This window comes from Manacus candei, unplaced genomic scaffold (genome assembly GCF_025592945.1).
Source record: "Manacus candei isolate 608988 ecotype Guabito, Panama unplaced genomic scaffold, ASM2559294v1 h1tg000005l, whole genome shotgun sequence".
Classification (NCBI taxonomy): Eukaryota; Metazoa; Chordata; class Aves; order Passeriformes; family Pipridae; genus Manacus; species Manacus candei.
In genome coordinates, this window is record NW_026138053.1 from 22,920,561 (window position 1) to 22,940,540 (window position 19,980).

Here is a 19,980-nt window from a genome sequence, read left to right on the forward strand (position 1 = left end):
GGCTGAGATCTGCTAGATAAATTTATGCACTGTGAATTGTTCACCCAGCTGTGGTGGAGGGATGGATGGACCCACGGAGAACTAATAACCATATGTGGTGGACATGCCTTCGGTGCTGACCTTTAGAGGGTCCATCAAGACCGGGAGGTGGCACAGTGACATCTTCTTAGGGATGTCACTGGGGGGGAATGGGTGCATGTGTTGCTTGGTGCGAGGGAGGGGGATTCAGGCTGCCTCTGCTCTGCGCGTCCCGGAGACAGGCTGGCAAAACAAATAACTGCTCCTGACCTTAGTTTTCCCATCATGTCATTTGACATGGATTGAGGATAAATACCAGGCTCTTTGCCTTTGCTTGGTTGTTTCCAAGATCGTGGGACTTGCTGTCCTGAGAGCTCCTGTTCCTGCTGCAGCCCAGGGAAGTTTAAAATGGGAGGAGGTAATAGGGAAAAAGTAAAAAGGTGGGCTTCTCACCCAATTCCAGGCTGTGGGCACAAGGCCTCCAGCACCCACTATCATGCGTTTTAGGTGAAACACTGGGAGCTGGCAGCACTGCCCTGGCCGTGGGGGCTGCCTCCTCTCACTTGCCCCAAATTCCTTGTAGCCACAAAGGGGAACATCAGAGTTATGCTGGGATGAAATATCCTGGCAGCGGAACCAGCTCTAGGCAGACCGACTTAATGAGCCTTTGGGCTCTGTTCAACTGCTTTAAACTGGAGAGATGGACCCGAGCCCAAAACGTGGAGCCAAACAGCCTTGTGCTTGTCCAAACTGCAGAGCAGTGTGAGTGGTTCATGGCTGGTCCCTCCTTTCTCTGACCAGGCATCTGCTTCCCACCCTCCGCCCCGGGACGCTGGATGTGTGCATGCTCTCATCAGAGGGGACTGGCTCGTATACTTATGTCAGCATCTTATATATCCACATCTCTGTCCTGGCTGTAACTCAGCTTGAAGGGGGGACCTGACCACCCTGTGGGTACCAGGCTCTGTGCCCTTGGTGTGGCTATGGGAGGATGTTCTTGTCTCATTTACCCCAGCGCTGAATTCTACCAACTGTGATTAAGAGAAATGTGGGGGAAAAAAACATCCCATGTTTCGGGGGAAAAAGCATTTCTCCCAGGGCCTATCCTGCACTCCTGGGCTGGGCTGGGAAATCTACCTTTCCTAGGCTGCAGGGGCTATCAAGGAGGCTGAAGACTGTCTCTGCTTTCTGGGATTTGCAGCATTGTTTTGAGGGTGAGAGTGGGAAAAAGAGGCTTTTTTGAGGCTGGGCAGCCCGGGAGTCCTCACCAGGATGGACCACTGGCTGGCCATGCCCAGCATCTCTCCTGCACTGTTGCAGCAGGGTAATCCATGTGCTGACCCTGGCAGGCTGCAGACTGACTGGCTAATCCATGTCCTGCCTCGATGGCTAATCCATCAGCCCCCCCTTGCCACCCCCTGACCTGTGCCTTTGCCTTGGGCTGTGACTTTTGACACAGGCAGGACACATTTAACAGTGTGCTCTGAATGCTTTGCCAGTGGCCATCAGTGGGTTGTGAGCTGTGGGGCTGTGTCACAGCTCCTGCTGGAGTGACACCAGGGCTGGCATCGCCATCCCAGACCCTTGTCCCAGAGACAGCCAGCAGAAGATGAGAGTCACCAAAGACTGGTGCATGTGAGGATGAGGGATCCCCATCGTGCCTCGCACCATCCTGCGATCCGGTCATCTCATTCCTTTTTAAGTTGTTTAGACTGTGTCAGAGCAAAACACAGCAAGTTTTTAACCCCGGCTGTTTATCCGCCAAGGTGTCTTTCCCTTCTCCCCCTGGCAGTTGGGGATTTTGATGAAACCTTTGAAGGAAGCCATAAATAAAACCCAGATTAATGAAATCAGTGTGATGAGGTGTGACATGGTGCTTGATTGAACGTGCCTGTTGCTTTTTGTGAGACAGCTCAGAAAAGACCAGTGCTGCCTAGGGAAGCCCTAAAGATATGCTTGGGGAAAAACTTTTTTTATGTTTTTATTTAAAGGATGTGATTTGGCAAAGAAGGTGTCAGCATGGTCTTTTGCTCTGCAGCCAAGCACCCCAGAATACACTCCTTTATCATTATGATCTAGTCCATCTCTTAAAAAAGGGCATCTGCCAGCTTTTCCACAGAGCAAATGATGTTGGGGCAGGCAGGAGAACTGTGCTCATTCTGCTGCCCAAAGCCACTTGCTTATCTCAGACCAGACAAAAGGGGCAAGAAAAAGAAGGGACTTCCCAACACCTGAGTAGTGGGAGGGAGGTGTCTTTCTTATCCCATCTCTGCCCAAATCATGGAATCATGAGTTGGAAGGGACCCACAAGGATCATCAAAACCTGACTCCTGGCCCTGCACAGGATGCCCCCAAGAATCACACCATGTGCCTGAGAGTGTTGTCTAAATGCTTGCTGAACTCTGGCAGACTTGTGACGCTTCCCTGGGGAGCCTGTTCCAGCCTGACCACCCTCTGAGTGAAAAATCCTTTCCTAATATCCAACCTAAACCTTCCCTGCCAGAGCTTCATGCCATTAATGAATGAGCTGGTGTGTTTAGTGTTGCAGTGAAAGACATGAGGCTTCTGCTGGGAATGGGGGGCTTTGTGGTTTAGCAGGTCTAACTTCCTACCTGGATATATTTGTGGTTGCTGTTGGTGCTGTTAGTGGTCTCCCTTGGTTTCAATCATTAGGTTGCAGACTGAACAGTGGGCACAGGGTAGTTTACACTTGTCTCAGGTGTGAGGGGACACCCCAGTTTCAATTTAATACCCTTCAAAGGTGTTGCCTTCTAGCTAAAAGGATCAGCAATGTCACTCTTGCCGTTGTCTTCCAGAGGGTCCCGCTGGGGGTTTGCAGAGCCCTATCCTGACATTGCTGCTCTGTGGACTCCCATCCCACTGGCACATCCAGTAGCTGGGAGAGCCTTCTCCCAGCTGAAGGCATTGAGATATCTTTCACGAGGGGTTCGCAGCTAATTGGTACAATCAATATTTGTTTTGCAAATGCAATTGGAGGGAAAGAGGGATTGAGAGCGCCAGAAATTCAATTGACCTGTAAAAACAGATACGGTGTAAAGGGAATCCTTTCCCTGCCAAGCAAATATTTAGAAAGCAGAAGCAATAAAATGAATAAGCAACAAAGTAATATCCTGCCTCTGCGGCCACCCGAGGCTGCTGGGAAGGGCTGCTGCCCCTGATGCTGTGATAACCCTGAGCAGGCAAGTGGCAGGAACCTGTCTCCTAGAGAAAGTGTGTTTGCTTTTGCCCTCTAATCCATCCAAAGCTCATCCTGGTGCCTTGGCAGCACTGGGATCTGTCTCAGGTAGCCTGGCAAGCTGGCACCATCCCCACACCCAGTGGGATAAACCCAGTGGTGGCGCAGGGGACAGGACTGTCCTTGCACCCTTGTCTCCCCTTGTCGGGGTCTCTGCTCTTTGCTCCAATGTCCCTGCTCAGCCTTCTCTGGTGCCCTGGTAATGGAACACACTGGGGAATGCTGTGGGTGCTGTGTGGTGTGAGAGGTGTGTGGGGCAGAGCATCAATAGTTCCTGCCTGGAAGGACATTCCAGCATGTCAGTGCTCAGCCTCAGCGTGCCTTGGTGTGAAAATCAAAATAGTTAAGGAAAAAAAAAAAAAAAAGAAAATATATGTTTTCAGATCAAAAAGCTCCAGAAAAAAGTTTTGGGTAGGAAGTGGTGAGATGGCATCCAGCCCAGGCTTTGGCCAAGCGGGAGCAAAGCACACGAGTCCCTCTTTTCCATGTGGCTCAGCATCCCTGGGCATAGCCCTTCAGTACCCAAGTGACTTGAACCAGAGAGGTTCCCTTGGGCTCATGGCTGAATTTAAAAAAACTCTGTGGAAAGCTAAGATTTTTCAGAAAAAAATCTTAAATACATGTATATGTATGTGTGAGTGTGTATATATATATATATATGTATTTGTATAAAATAGAGCAAGCAGAATGAAGGGAAATGATTTTATGGGAAAACTCTTAACCAGCTCGAGTGCTGAGCACCTTTAGGCTACTTTGGAGCCTTCTGAGCATCTTCTCCCCATGGAGGATATTGACCCCTCAGATTATGTCAGGATCTGAGACTGCTGCTCATTTACTGCAACAGAGCCTTTTTTGGGGGGCATTCATGGCTACTGAAGTCACATTAAAACACAGTCGCTACACAGAAATCAAAGTGAGGTTTGAATTTGCACTGGTGTATTACTGAATTTTTCAAAAGCATGTTGGCTAAAAATGTAAACTTCCCTCCCAGACGTCCTCAGACTGAAGAGGAAAAAGCTCTAGAGAAGCAAGCAAATTTCGAACACTTAATAATCAAAATTTCCTGAGGCTCTATTCCTGTTTATTATAAGACTGAGCCCATCGGGGCTTATTGAACCCCACGGATGCTCAGTACCTCTGGGACGCTGATGCTCAGGCCCACAAAAGGCAGAGCAGCTCTGGTTCTCCACACACGAGAAGTCATTTGGGAGCAGGTCACTTGCAGGGATCATGGCTGATGACCTGCTGCCCATGGCCAGGCTGTCTCTGCTGCCGTGTCCCCAGACCACTGATGGCACGAGAAACCCCCCTGTGTGCCGTCATCTGTTACCTCATCCCTGTCTCAGGTGCCACAAGGTTGGAAAACACACCCCAGGCATTTGTTTCTCCCAAAACCCCATCCCGAGAGCACACGCTAGAAGAGTGCAGCAACGTGAGCTCAGTGGAGCAGGGGGGAAAAAAAGATGGCTTAAATTTAATGTCTTTTTAGATGAATATTTCCATTCATTCCAGAACATATTCCTCTGGCATTTCCAGTGCGCTTGTTCAGCCGAGTAGTTAACAAACTTCATGGAAACACATGTTATAGTGCTCTCTAGTGCACAGAGCTATGTATGAAGGATGCCTCTTCTGAGATATCTCGATGTGCAGCGCAGCTTTTGCTCCGGAGCAGCCTGTTAACCACAACAGCTGCTTCCCATTGTGGAAATGCTATTGAAAAAAAAAAAAAAAAAAAAAACAAAAACCTCAACCCCATCCCAACAACCTGACAACACACGCAGATGATATTTATGCAAAACCCCGCTTGAGGGTGAGCTGGAGCGCAGGGAAATAAAAGATAAGGCAAGAAATAACCCAGCCGGGAGAACGCTATCTCCCTGCCGGCAGCGCCCGGTGTGCTCCCGCGGATCTCTGTTTGCCGAGCTGGTCTGAAGCAGCTGGTCTCTGTGTCCAACTTAGTTTACTCTGTTTAGCTTTTATACAGCCGAGCGATTTTTATAGCCGCTGGAGCGCCGGGAAGCTCGACAGGATATTGGCCACCTCCTAATGAGAATTCGCCGCGTTGGCACATCGGCACGAACACCCCGTGAATTTTAAGCGCCTGGGAAACGGCAGCTCCTGCAGCCCCATCCCCGAGAGCTCGGAGAGTCCTTGGGGGAGAACATGGGTTTTCTGTTTAATAAAGGAAAACACAAGCCTTGATTGTAGCCTAGGAGACTTGAGAGCAGCCGGGAGCCCCAGTGCCGGTGGCACTGCTGGACGCAGTGCACGTCCACCCGCACTGCCCTTGGTGGTGATGCTCCGGGAAATCCCCCCAAAGGGCAGAGGAGCCCATGCTGCCCCAAGCAGTAGGGATATGGGGGGGTCCTAAGGGTGAGGTTGGACTTGTGGGACCAGCTGGTGTTGAGCTCAGTCCCCTGGATTTGCCTGCTCCCTTTTTGAACCTGTTGCTACAAGGTGGAGGTGAATTTATGGCATCGTGGGGGAGTCGGGGCTGGAAGGGACTGGAAGTCCCCAGTCCTTCCTCTGCATGTAGTAGGGCTAACTTGGATACTGGATCAGGTTGCTCAGGGCTGGGACCAGTCAAGTGCTGGCTGTACCTGAGGAAGGAGATTTTTCTGTTTGATCTGAACACCTTTTCCTTTCCCTTCCTCTTTCCCTTTTTTTTTGTAACCCTCTTTTTGAAAATAAGAACGGAAAATAGAAAGGTTTAATTTTGTTTTGTGTCCATACTAATTTTCCATTACAGGAGGTTTAAAAAAATATCGGAAACAAATATAATGACTTGCAAGAGAAAGTACCTTAAGCTGGAGCAGAGTGAAAATAGCTGCTCCCCCCATGGTGGTGGGAAGCATCAAAAAAACAGTTTGTGTGTAAAATCCCCAAGGGGGTAGGAAAATCAGCCCTCAGGAGGTTCTAGCCAGGATATAAATTTCTTAGAAAACCAAAAAAAAAATAGTTTTCAGGATCATCACATTTTTATCTGCAAAATGAATGACATGAACAGCATTTCCTTCTCTCCTAGTTTTTCCTGCCCCGCTTACAAAGCTGGCCAAATCGGGGTGGTGGCGGCAGCAATGGCACATCCTCTTGCTCCTGGTGATTTTGCTTTTCCATCATTTGCCTCTCCATTAATCTCAGTACAAACAAAGGCTCTGAAGAGACAAGCTGAAAAGCTCCTGGGGGTACGTTTAAATCAGTCCTTTCTAATAATGTCTGTCGACCTCTCTGTGGAAGCACTGCTCCCCAAGGAAAGGACACGGAGCTGCGGCAGCGTGCTGAAATATGGTGGGGTGTAATTAATTCTGACCTCTGGCTCCCGCTCACTCACTCTCAATATTAAATTTGACTAGTGATATTGTGGTTTTTCAATTATCCTTGTTTTCTTGGGGGCACGGGGGGGCTGAGGGGGGTCACTGCTCAAAATTCAGCTTGGTGGGAGATGCATCGCTTGGATGCAGAACTGCTGTGCTGGGGGCTGAATGGGATCGATCCTTGGGTTGCCTTCACTGGGAGGGCATTTGGGCTTGGGTGTGGTGATGTGTGTGCCTCTTCCCCACCTACCTGTGCGCCTCTTGCCTCCAAAACCAGGTGCTCGATTGTTGTTGGGATGGGGCCAGCTCCCTGCCTGATGCTACACACTGTTATTGGGGGGGGGGGGGGGGCACAGAAAGAAGCAACCATCAGGGAAACAGGGAGGAAAATCAGCACTTTGGTCTTGTTCTTCTGGTCTTGCCCAGGAGATCGCTTTCTGGCCGCTCCTGCAACCAGCAGAGGATTTTTATCGGGTTTCTGGAGGGGACACAGAGCCGTGAGCTGCTACAGGACTTTGTTGGTGAAAGTCTTACTAGTATGTCCTTGATCAGAAATAGAGCAATTCAAAGCAGCCTTAGAAGCTGTGTGCTTGCTTAACCTTTTACTTCGATGTCGAGAAGGCTTGAGGGTTGCTGGTGTATTTTGGCAGCGGCAGTTTGCTGGGAAGGCTTTGTTTGTCTGTTTACTTAACCCTACCATTCTAGCAGTGCCCCTGTGTGTCACAGCATGGTCTCTGGAGGGTCCGGGAGGTGTTAAGTGACCACTTTTGGACCTCGTTCAGGAGGCAGGGATGAAGGTGCCCTTTCCTGGGAAAACTTGCATGGTTCATGTGTAGCAGAAGGAGAGTTAAAATCCCCCTCTTCTCTGATGCCCTCCTTTCCTCTCTGCTACCACCTCCCCAGTGTGTCCCTCATCACCAGTGTCCTCTGCCATGGCACCAGGCTCCAGAGGGGGCTGCTTAGGTACTTCCATCAGGGCTGGAGCTTGTTTAGGGATGCTCCTGCAGAATATCCATGCGTGGACCTCCCCAGTTTAACCCCTTTAAAGCCTCAGGGGTCCCTGTATGGGGCTGTCCGCCTCCTCCACACCTCATCCATCCCTGACATGGCCTCTGCCTTCGAAAGTAAGCTGTGCTTGTTGGCATCCCCTGCCACGATGGGCTCTCCAAGGAGGCGTGCAGGGCTGGGATACATGGCAGAATAGGATGCTGGATGGGGTAGAACTGCAAGAGAGCTGGGTTGGGTGAAGAAAGGTGAAAAGCAGGACTCTCAGGCTTCACCTCCCTGCCTCGCTTTCCTGGCCTCTCAGAGTAGGCAGCCACCAGCGAGCTGCTCAGGGGTGAATTTGCAAGAGGCCAAGGCTTGGCTTTTTGGACTCTCTGTTCCCAGTTGTCAGCAGTGGCTCCCTGGACCCCGGGGAGAACTTGCACCCTGGGGCCAGGGAGGCAAGCTCATATCAGCCCCGGGATGAAATAAGCCTGTTTCAGCCCGGTTGCCATGTCCCCTCAAAGTGTCGGAAGACGCATTCAGGCAGCAGGAATGAGAAGGGCTTGAGCCGGGGGGGGGGGGGGAGAAGAAGGGAAATTAAAGGGGGGAAAAAAAAAAAGGAAAACGCCACTTGCTGCAAAGTGAGTGAATTCTCCAATAAACCCGAATCTGCTGAGAATACATTTTACAAACATGCAGCAAAGTTGGCCGCTTTTGTTTGGGCGTTTGTTAAGCATTAACTAAAGAATGCCATGGTCCAGCCTGCTCGGTGTGAAACCTAATTCTCCCCCTTTCTGGAGCCATGGCATGGAGTGCTCAATTTTTTTCTCTCTGTAGGACTGCAGCCTTCTGGTACTCCAGCCAAAAAACACTCATATTTTAGCGAGCTTAGCCCCGGCCCCGTTGCCAGGCAGTAAAGCGAACACTTGTCCGCCTCGGGGTGGGGGGGAGGGAGCCAGGAGACGGGAAAGGGTCAGGAGAAGAGCCCCGGGGAAAACATCCCTCCTCCGTCCCACTGGAGAGTTCTCCGAGGGCTTCGGGTACACAGTGAGGGAAGCAGGGGCGGCTGTGGGTGATTTCCTTTCTCGGCCTGGGAGCCCAGATCCCTGGAGGTCCCCAGGATCACTGGTGCTGAGTTGCCTTCTGAATCCCCAGGACGTGCCAGCCTGCTCTCCGCAGCACTGAGATGGACTCAGCCCTTTCCAGGTTGCTCCCATGGCCTCAGCACCCCTCCCGCCAGGGCCAAGGGTCCACCCCGTGGCTGCAGCTGGGGGATGCCCTCCCTGGCACCACACATGGGGTGCATCCCTCCCCCTTCCTGCTTGGCCACGGTCCATTCCCTGTGCCTCATAGTTTTGCCCCACAGGGGCCAGAGCGGGGACAGGGTGACGTGAGCCCAGCAGCAGCAGGACAGCAGCCCTTTCCCAGGCCATGGGTGCGGGGTTGACAGTGACTGGCATTTTTCCACTGCCAACCTGTCAAGAACCCGGTGCTGCTGTCCCCCCTTCCAACAAGTGACAGTGAGTGAGATGACGACCAAGTGCCAAGACAACTCAATCCGGTGTCTTCACTCCCCACAGAGCCCTGAAGTTTGGGGTTCGCTCAGGCTTCTCCTGGGCCACGGTGAGAGCAGGAGATGAGTTGGTCAGGTCTCTGCACAGAAGTATTGGAAAACCCAGCATCCCTGTGGATCTGCTGTGGGCAGTCCCGGCAGGGAGGTGAGCAGGGCAGCTGCTTTGTAGGGACCAGTGCCAACAGTGCCCGTTCCAGCGGGAGCCTGTGGGGTCACACGGGGGCTGCCCCTATGCCTCTAATCACATCCCTGGGCAGGCTGGTGCAGGCAGCGAGGAAAGCATCCCTCCCCTCAGCAGAGCTGCCTCACCTTACAACCACTGCCTGAGCCAACCCTCGGCGCAGCGATTGAGGTTTGTCCATCAGTATTTAATATCGGCGTCCCTGACCCGCCGGCCCCTCCCCGGGGAGGCTCCGCAGGGCTGTGTTTGTATGCGGCGCACGCAGACAGACAGCAGCCGGGAAGCGCCCGTCAATCACAGCCCCTTTCAGCCTGTCACCTCAAAATAAAGGGAGAAAGAGGGGGTGGTGGCTCCGATGGGAAACTGGGGGCTGCCTGCACCGCACCCGCTCCACCGGCGTGTTGGGAAGGGATGCACCACCCCAGGGGTGCCTTCGGCCACACCTCGACATTTGTAGCTTTCAGTGATGCTGTGTGGATGGGAGACCCCAAAGGAGAGGACTGAGGTGCTGTCTTGAGGAAGAGGAATGGTGTGGAGAAGTGGGACTGCATCTTGGGGAAGGGGGGGAATATCCGTAACACCATCAGAAATGTTGCACTTTTGGAAATGCCCAAATATTTTGCTTCAGGGTTTTCTTGAAAGCCACCACCAGCACCTTGCTGTTTCAAACCGGCAGATTGTCATTTCAAAAGGGACCTAAACATCGGGGGGGGGGGGGGAAAGGCAGATTAATCAATACAGGAACAGGAACATTTTTAAGATCAGACACAAAAGGCTGCGTGTTGTGATAAAAATTGCTCACATCACCATTTTTTCATTCCAATTTGTCCTAAGCTGAGTGGGGTTTTTTTCATTTACAAACATTTGCTGTCATCGCTTCGATGAGGCGTTTACTGAGCTGCCGGCAACAGGCTGGGACTCCACTGAGCATCCCAGTGCTGAGCAGGTCTCCCTGCCTGGTGCCCTGGCCTGTGCCTGCCAGCTTCCCACCTGGCTAAGCAAACCCACCGCTGCCAGCCAGGCCTGATTTAGCTTTGGAACCCCAGCCTAGGGAGGGAAGAAAACCCTCTACTGAGAACTAAAGCTGGCAGCACCCCAAGGATGGCAGAAGTGAAGGTGCTCCCGTTGCAATTCAGAGGGTAGCAATTTGCCCTTGGTTTAAAGTTGAAGTCCCTGGGCACAGCCTGTCCTCTTTCTCTTCTGCGCAGCCTCCTGTAGGGAAATGTAATCTCAAAGTCCCTTCCACAGATGTAGTGAGGCACAAAGAGAGAGGAGAAGAGATGGCATTTGCTCTGTGGCCTGCTTGTAGCAGGAGGGAGCTGGGCACAGAGCTGAAGATCCCAGAGATGAAGGAAAACCTCTGGATCCAGGCTGGTGTGTCTTGCTCAGGCTAAAACGTGAAATTAATTGCTAGATGTGGTGCTGGAAGAAAATTTTCCTTTGGCCCCATCTCAGATTGAGCAAGAGTGTTTCAGCTGGGTTATGCATGCAGAGGTTATCCATGCTGGAGTTATCCTGTATGGGGTTGTTACTCAGTGGAAGTATCTACACATGGGGTTATCCATTTGTAGGGTTTTCCATTTGTGGGGTTATCTGTGCAGGGGGTTATCCATGTGTGCTGTTGTTTCCCAGTCCCTGTAGAGTAGCTGGCACTGCCCAGGGCTCAGGAGACCTGGGACAGCAGTGAGGCCCTGTGCTCCCTCTCCATTACTGCCCATGGTAAGCTGTGCTTTTTCTGCCTGTGACATTTTAGCACCTAAGGTCTCCATTTATTGTGTGTTTCACCTAAGCTCTCAGTTTATTATGTGTTTATAAGGAGCTCTTTATGGTTTCCTACTGTGGAAGAGGTTTTATGGGGATTTCTCTGCATCTCACATTGCCCAGGGATGGGGAAGTCCTGCAGTGAAAGACGCCTGGTCTGACTGGCACCCCTCAGAGAGAGCTGTTGGGGACTCAGCAGTTGGGAAATAAATGGCTTTATGCATTTAATATTAGGCAGCCATTTAGCTAAAACTCGCACCTTCCTGCTTTGCAACATGCTTTGGACTTGGAAACATCCATCACTGGGCTGGTGCTGCTGTGCCTGACTGGCAAAGGTTTGTGGCTCTCTAATAAGTGCCTTGGAAACAAATTTTGGGCACATTCATTTATGAAGATTAGATAGCAGTAATGTAGTAGCTTATCAATATTTTATTACTGGGAACAGTTAGTAATCCCAACAGGTAGGGCTTAAACATCATTTAAATAAGATGAGAATGTGTTACCAGATGAATACAAATTGCCTCCACTTTGACATAAAAGAGACATAATTAAAGATGAAGTGACTACAGAAATATTAACACAAGCCAGCGTTTCTTGGAGCTGGAACAAGAAAAAAAATGACCCTTTGGAAGGGATGCTTTCAAGGGAATATACATCCCTCTCCTCCCAGGGCAGTCATAAGGATGTTGGAAATACATACATCTAAGAGACAGGCAGTTGTATGTGAACCTTGGAAATTAAAGCTGAATGTAGAAAAATAAAAGCTACTAATGGCAATAGCCAGAATTATAAACTCCCTAACCTCCACCTTTTCTTTGATGATTTCCACTTGCTGTGGTGACAGTAGTGTTTTATAAAAGCTTTATAATACCCCTTTCCCACTTCTTTGGGCATGCTACAATTTGTTGAGTGTGCCCAGGATTTGGTTGGCACAGGAGAATGATGCATCACGTATCCCTGTGCTTACCAACACTGTTTGGGGGAGACCTGGGAGGGAACAGGCATAGCCCATGTGCTGGCATGAAGTGTCCATGAGAGAACCCAAATGTGGGAAGGAGGAAATGATGATAAAGCGGGGTACATTTGCAGGCCCCATTCCTAACCCTTGACACCCAGCCCTAAAAGCTGTTGGGCACTGCTGGTGGGTGTCAGTGTGCCCTGGTGCCTTCAGCATCTCTGGTGTTACGGGTGCCTTCACCTCTGGGACGCAAAGACTTGCATGTGCCTTGCTCTGCTTCCATCATCCTGTTTTGTTCATCACCAAAACTACTTTAAATGATCCCCGTTTTCTGATGGTTTTCCTGCAAGGGTTTTGCTTACATCTGGTCATCTTCTTGTAGGAATGGGGCTGATCCGGCACGTTTCCTGTGTGCTTTTTGTATCAGCCAAAGAAAGAGAAAGGATTGAAGGCTCACTGGTGGCTGCAGGACTGCCCATCCCCTCCCTAGCCAGCCCCAGCCCCTCCACATCTCCCTCAGGGGTGACACATGGAATGGGGACACATGGAAGTGGGAGCTATCTGGGGCCAGTGGAAGCCTGGATGCAGCGCTCCCTGTGTGGGTCCCTGGGGCATCCCCAGGCTGGGACTCGGGCAATGCTCGGAGATAACCTCTGCAGGATGTGTGCTGACTTTTGACTTCTCTTTCTGGGCCAAAGTTGGTCAAGACAGGGGACTAATAATGTCCAGTTCCCACAGATATTTTGAACAAGACTGGGTAAACAGTGGTTTTTTTTATTTTATGGGGTCCAAGCCAAGAACTCAGGCATCTGGGGGTGGCAAAGAGGTTCTGGTTTGATACCTTCAAACATCTCTATGGGGTAAAACATCCCATTCACTTAAAATATCCAACCCGGGGTTAATTCCAGGTGCCTCCAGGTCTTCTCTGTCCAACACTGGTGCTGCCACCTCCATTTTTCTTGCCTCAGTTTCCCCAGCTGTAAATTGTTGATCATTCTCAGTAAGGACATTTAAAGCTGAAGAAAGAAAAGCTCTGTTTCAATCTAAAGTGTTACTGCTGTTATTATTATTGGCTTTTAAGTCTAAAGTCAGTGTGTTGAAACCTGGGAACAGTTTAATTAGGGATGCCTCAAACGCTGTCACATCAATGTCAAAGAACAAGCTGAGCTTTTTCTTTTCCTTTTGACACATCAAGTCTTCAGTCTGTCACTGGCCTTAACCCCAAACTTGCTGCCATGGAGATTTTTATGATATATTAGACATTCCTGATGCATTTGCAAGCGGGAAGGGGGCTGTTCCAGGGACCCAGGCCAGAGGGATGGGGTAGTTTGTGGGTGACTGACAGTGCAGATGCTTCCTGTAGGTGCTTGTGGAGAGGCACGAATGAGCTCACTGTCCCCATTGCCACCTCCAGCATCTCCCTTGGTCTAGGCATGAGCTGGAGGCAGGTGGACATGTAGAGCTGGCTTGATAAAACTCATGTGGATGTGTTGTGTTCTGTGTCTTCTCGTGGTGGTAGCTGAGGGAGCTACCTGTTGGGTTTGGCACCTGTTTGGTTTTTATCTTGAGCATGGGGATGTCATCATTTGACTGCATTCATGGTAAGCATCTGGTAATAGGTCAACCAAAACTGCTGAAGTTGACCCAAAGGCAGCATCCCCCACTGGCACAGGGCAAGTGTGCAGCACTTGCAGCATGTTGCCATGTCACTGAGGGGTGCCGGCACCGTTGTGCCCAGCCCCTCAACGCAATCCAAACACCGAAGGGGTGTCACAGCGATCCTGTGCCGATGCCCATCTCCCTACCATGGGTGCCCCCTCCCTTGTCCCCAGCATCCCCACGTGCAGCTGGGTGTGACAGTGGGATCTCCTCTTGCTCCCGCAGGCTGTTTGCAGTGAAGTGTGCGGGGTGCCTGGAGGCCATCGCGCCCAGCGAGCTGGTGATGCGCGCCCAGAAGAGCGTCTACCACCTGCGCTGCTTCTGCTGCTGCGTCTGCGAGCGGCGCCTGCAGAAGGGCGACGAGTTTGTGCTGAAGGAGGGGCAGCTGCTCTGTAAGGGCGACTACGAGAAGGAGCGGGAGCTGCTGAGCTTGGTGAGCCCGGCTCTGTCGGATTCTGGTAAGGGGCCGCCCGCGCCCGGCGTCTCCCTGGCTGGTCCCACTCCGAGGCCCCTGCGAGCACGGTGGGGTCTGGAGGTGAGGTTTGGGCTCGCTGCCCTGAACTTCTGCCTTTCTGTCTGAGGGGGAAAGCTCTATAAGCACTGTTGGGTCCTCCAGCCAGAGTCTCTCCCATATCAGTGGCAAGGGCTTGAGCAGGGACCTTGGCAGTGGAGAGGGACTGCATGGATAAAGGGTGCTCTGTGGACCATCCCATCTCATTAGGCCCATTTCTATGAGGGTTTGTGATCCTGGCCTGTGCAGGGCACCAGCATCCCATCCTGAGGGGTGTACAGCCTCCCTGGTTGTGGGAGGGAGAGTCATACTGGTTGAAATGACATGTCACACCTTCTCACCTGGGGAAATGGAAGAACTGCCTCTGGTAAAATACACTCTAACTGAGAGATTTCTTCCTAAAAAAAATCACAGTTCCAAGCATTCCACTGACTACCTTGGGCTAAACCTCCCCTGTGCCTCACTGCCCTTGCCTGGGACCCTGGAAAGGCCGAGTGAAAGAAGTGAGCTGCTTCTGCTGCACTCGCCCTTTTCAATAACAAGGGGAAACTGAGGCACAGAGCTAAAATGTGAGCTGGCAGCAGGGAAACTGCAAATCTTGTGTTCCCAGCAGCTTCCCAGGCAGTTGATGGCCAGAACCAGCCTGCTGAGCCAGCATGGTGACACTGTGGGAACACTGCAGAGCCAAGGGGGACTGCAGGAGAGGTGGCACCACAGCTGGAGGTGGGCAGGGGGCTGACATCCTGCTCCAGCCAAGGTGACACAGCCAGCTTAGGTTGCCCAGAGCATCAGATCAGCATTAAAATATGTATCCACAGTCAGTGCAAATCAAATCCAAATGTTTCCCAGGAAGACAAATTTAGTAAGAGAGCCCAGCACTGGGGACCAGGGGGGTGGAAATGATCTGCTAGCAGAAATGCTCGTGTTAATGCTGTCCCCACAGAGCACTGCTCCTCGCCAGGGTGGCAAGCCCCGTGCCTGGTTCTCTCAGCTCCTCTTAAAAACCCTCACTGGGGAAAAATCTGCTTTGCAGAGGAAAGGATTTACCTTTAAAATGCCATGCTCTGGAAAGGGCTGCCAGCAACTGACAGGGGGCTGTCTTTTCCCTGCTAAAGCAAACCACTGGAATTTAAAAAGTAGAAATCAAGATTAGGAGTGCGGTGTTAAGGTGTGAAGCATAGAAACGACAGAGCCTGGTGCTCTCTGCCAGGCACTGGAATGCTGTAGCTGGGAGAAGGTGTGTGAAGGGACAGGGATGGTTTTGGTAGATCTGGAGCAGAAATTTCCCAAAGCCCATATTTCTCTTTAATATCGTGCTCCTCTGCGGTGAGAGCCTGGCTGCCTTGCAGCACTGCCTGTGTGGGTTCTGTCCGAGCTCTGCAACCCCAAATCCTCCCCCCAAATAACAATGATGATATTTAAAAAATAGAGTGAGGCCACGGGAGGAGGTGGCTGGGGAAAGCTGGTGAGTGATGGTCCGGTGCTGGAGGAGCTGGAGAGGCAGGAGTGCAGGAGGATCCAGCATGCTTATCCCTGGGAAAGTCCTTAACTGATTGAGGAATTATTTTTTTTTTCCTCTGGGATGCACAAACTCTTTCAGTTAAAATAGGAACCAATGAGGAGATGTCATGCACGAGAGTAAGTAAATTGGCCACAATGGTTTGGGTTTGTTCCTAGTGGGGGAAAAGGGCAGTTTGGGAAAGGTTGGGAGCTGTTCCTCCCCAGCGACTCATTGGCCTGTGGTCCAGCCCTGCTGCCAGGGGCTCCGGCCAAACCAAGAGCTTTGACTTAGCAAAATCCTCCAGGGGAAATACTTATTTCAGTAGAAACTCCAGCTGAGGCCTAAGGGATGCGAAGGGCCAGTGTGGGAGTCAAAAGGGCATGGCAACCCCTTGGCTGGTCAGAAACCCAACCCGAAGCCCCTGACATGCCCTGGCAGCCTCTGACTGGGGGGTCTCAGCCCTTCCCATCTCCCTGCAGACCCCATAGCTTAGCCCCCCCACCATCCCTGCCTGCTTTTGGTGGGCACCAGCAGTTTGTCCCACGTGGCTCTGGGGACAGTGGCATAGTGGGGGGCAGCCCAGGTACACATCCCACGTGTATGGTCAGTGTGGTGTGGCTTCTCCCTTTCCTGCTGCATCCTCCCCTGGGGAACCCCTTACCATGCCAAGGGGGGATGCAGAGGGGTGTCCCCACTCTGGCCCCAGTCCCAGATGCCCTTCACCAGCAGCGATGTGCTTGTCCAGCCTCTTCCCTGTCCCCCCCCTCGCTGCTTTGAAGCCCCCCACCCTCCCTCCCCGCGGCTGCCGCGCACCAAGGGCCACTTTATGAGAAAGCACAGATAAAAAGCGAGCCATATGTTGTCTGTAATCTCCCAAACCCTCGCTTCAATTACTGCCTCCCCCGAGCCTCCGCCGCCCAGCCTGAGTAAACAAGCCCCTCTGAAAGAGGACCCTGCTTTCCAATTAAAAGCGTCCTAACGTTTCTCCTCTCCCTAAATCCTCCTGAGCGAGGAATGTCCTGGCCCCGGCGGCGGGATGTGGGCTCGGCGGGTCGGACCGAGGGCACGCCGCACAATATCCGTCGCCCCGGCCCCTTCCCAGGTGACGTCAGGGGCAGCCCCAGACACTCATTAATTTCTCCCCCCTCCTCAGTGGGGAAAGGCTTGAAAGGGAGAGTTAATTAAAAGTAATACCCCGCCAAATCCGGCTTCACTTTTCCTTCTTTCCCTTTGACACTTGGAGGGATTTGGGGAGCAGGTGTTGGCGGGGGGAGGGCTCAGAGGGGCTGCTCTGAGCGTGTTTTCCCCCTTGGAGTGGGTTTTGAGCATCATGGACTTGATAGAGTCCATGAGCCTGTGGCTTTATCATGCTGAGTTCTGCCTCTCCCAGACTGGAGGGGAGTGGGGTGCTCACCTCGTGCTAGGGTGCCAATGGGTTCAGGCACCAGTTGACATTCCTCCTCACATTATGTGTAAAAATCTCTACCTTTCCATCAAAATTAAACCCCATCAGGTTTCAGGAAGGCAGGCAGCCCAGTGGAGCAGAGATCAGCCACTGCTCAGCCCCATTAGCCGTCAGAGACTCCACACCCTGGGCCTCCCCAGTGCTGGAACTCTCAGACCTGCTGCAGTTCTACATCCCTGGTGTTGGGACATGCAAGAAAACAGAAGTTTGTCTTTCCTGCTGCTGTGGGCATGCTGTGGATGAGTCGTGAGTGAGCAGGGAGCTTGAGCAGCAGCAAGGCCCTGGTTTGCAGGGGCCAGCACCCAGGTCCCGTCTGTCTGGGGACTGCCAGCATGAAGAGCACTCCCTGTCCCATCCCTCCTGGCCCTCGCCACGGGGGAAGTCTCTGTATTGGCTGGTGAGCCAAGGAGGGAGCCCACTGGTGTAGAGGGAAGAGAGAACTGGTACCTGAGAGCATCCTTGCTGCTCCACTGGGGTCACTGCAACCCCTCACCCTGGAAATGTTCTCCCATCTTTCCCCATTCCCAACTGGGCTGCCGTTGGATTTACAGTTTTCTGATGTATGATCCGTGATTAGCTCTTGCCATAGGGTTTGACCTGGCCTGTTTTCACCATGAATTACTCTGAACCAGGCTCACATTCCCTGGTGCATTCCCAGAGCCATGGCAGCCCCGGGATGGGGCCAAGCAACAGCCTTGCAGCCTGTATCTGTATCAAACCAACACCTCAGCTCCATTATCGATTCCCGAAAGAATAGTGCAGGAACTTTCTGGAAAAGGCTCTAAGTGATTTATAGCTAGTGAGAGGAAAGGATTTGTGCTATCAAAGTTATGTTACAGCCCTCCCACAAGCAAGGTCATCAGCACAGTGGCAATGCAGTAAATGAGGAGGGCTGGGAAGAAGCAGGGCAGCACTGTCCACTTTCCTGGAGCAGATCTTTCCTGAAGGCTCCTTGGGTCTGAGTGGTGGAGAGCAGCAGGGAGATACCTCATTGCCTGGGAATGCAGTGGAGCAGCACATCACAGCAAGTACCTGAGGGGTGAAGCCTGAAGGACCCTGGGCTTCTGTCTAGGAGGATTTAAAACTCCACAAAAAGGGGGAAATGTAGGCCAGAAGGTGTCCTTTAGAAGTGTGATTAAAGGTCTGTGCTCTAAATGTAGTTGTCCTCCAGGGTAGAGCAAAGCAGGAGGAGTCTGTGAGGGTATCTTGTCTAACATTTTGCCTCCTCTGAGCATACCTGCTCGCCCAGCACCCTGACTTTACCCAGCCAGGGCTGCCCAGGCTGTGGGACCCGATGTCTGTCACCAGCTGGGCTGGGGGACAGCCCCAGGGGCACAGTGGTCCTCAATGTCTGCTGTCCCCTCACGTGGATGTGACCTCTGTGTCTCTGTCCAGATATGTCCCCAGCTGTGGCCCGGCTGGAAATTCCTGAGGAGCAGTCAGGGGTTTGGGTCTGATGGAGGGAAAATCAGCTGTCCCAGGGTTTCACATGGCAGCTGCTCAGACTGTTGGGGAAAAGAACTCACAAGCCCATCTGCTGGCTGAGCAACCACAAACTACAAGTGACAGCAGCTCTCCCCTCTGTGAGCTGCCATAGGGCAGTCAGCCTCAAACCTCAGTTTCTTATACACATCCACAAAAAGATCCCCACCAACAGCAGCTTGTTTTAAATCTCCCAGATTATTTTGGACACACTGGAAATGATGTGTGTGGCCCATTGTCTGTTAAGGACCTGCTTTTTTCCCCCCCCTTTAGGCAAAAGTGACGATGAGGACAGCATCTGCAAACTGGGCCAAGCCTCGGGGAAGGGCGCTGAGGATGGGAAGGATCACAAACGGCCCAAGCGGCCCCGGACAATCCTGACCACGCAGCAGCGGAGGGCGTTCAAGGCGTCCTTTGAGGTCTCCTCCAAGCCCTGCAGGAAGGTATGGGGAGAAGGGCCCGTGCCCAGCTGCCTCCAGCCCTCGTGGATGTCCTTGATGCTGGGCAAGGACTTGTCCTGAGTGCTCTACCACCTCCTAAAGTCTCTCTGAAAAGCTGAGTGGGCTGAGGCACTGCTGTCGTTCTCCTCTCCCAGGTGCGGGAGACGCTGGCAGCAGAGACAGGGCTGAGCGTCCGGGTGGTGCAGGTCTGGTTCCAGAACCAGAGAGCTAAGGTGGGTACAAGGGGTAAGCCCCCAGCAGTGGCTGTTGATGGGGCTCCCTCCCTCCTGGCTTTGGCCAGGGGATGGCTTCATTCCCTTTTTCCCCCCCTTCTTCCTGGCCAGATGAAGAAGCTCGCCAGGAGGCAGCAGCAGCAGCAGCAGGATCAGCAAAACACACAGCGCCTGAGCTCAGGTACCCCCCAAGCTCTCCCCACGCTTGGGGTCTCCCTGTTTCCCAGCCATCTCCAGGCTTCCCAGTGTTGTTGGGCCACCCAAAAAGCAGTAGCCTGACTGTGCTGATGACTTGATCTTGTCTTCCAGGCCAGACAAACGGCGGCGGCAGCACAGGGCTGGAGGGGATGCTGAACCCTTACACCACTCTGCCCCCGCCCCAGCAGCTGCTGGGCATGGAGCAAAGCGTCTACGGCTCCGACCCTTTCCGGCAAGGGCTCACCCCACCTCAAATGCCTGGAGACCACATGCATCCCTACGGTAGGGCTCCAGGATTTGCCTTTTGCCTTCTCTACCTCAGAGAGATGCTGAGCTGTGATGGGGGCATGCGTGGGGGGATGCAGCGATTTCTGGTGGTCCCCTCACCCCTAAAAATACCTTACTCTACAAAAGCTGGGGGTACCAGGCACTGCCAAGGTGCC

At 52.4% G+C, this 19,980-nt stretch overlaps 1 protein-coding gene across 1 annotated transcript in view; it reads left to right on the forward strand.

Annotated features, from left to right (window-relative positions):
• LMX1A (LIM homeobox transcription factor 1 alpha) overlaps nucleotides 1-19,980 on the forward strand; it is a 42,848-nt gene that overhangs the window by 22,166 nt on the left and 702 nt on the right. Inside the window, exons 3-7 of the mRNA XM_051806842.1 lie at nucleotides 13,933-14,165; nucleotides 18,940-19,109; nucleotides 19,262-19,339; nucleotides 19,451-19,520; nucleotides 19,649-19,819. Of these exons, the coding sequence (XP_051662802.1) occupies nucleotides 13,933-14,165; nucleotides 18,940-19,109; nucleotides 19,262-19,339; nucleotides 19,451-19,520; nucleotides 19,649-19,819 (722 nt within the window). The remainder of the gene's footprint in view (nucleotides 1-13,932; nucleotides 14,166-18,939; nucleotides 19,110-19,261; nucleotides 19,340-19,450; nucleotides 19,521-19,648; nucleotides 19,820-19,980) is intronic.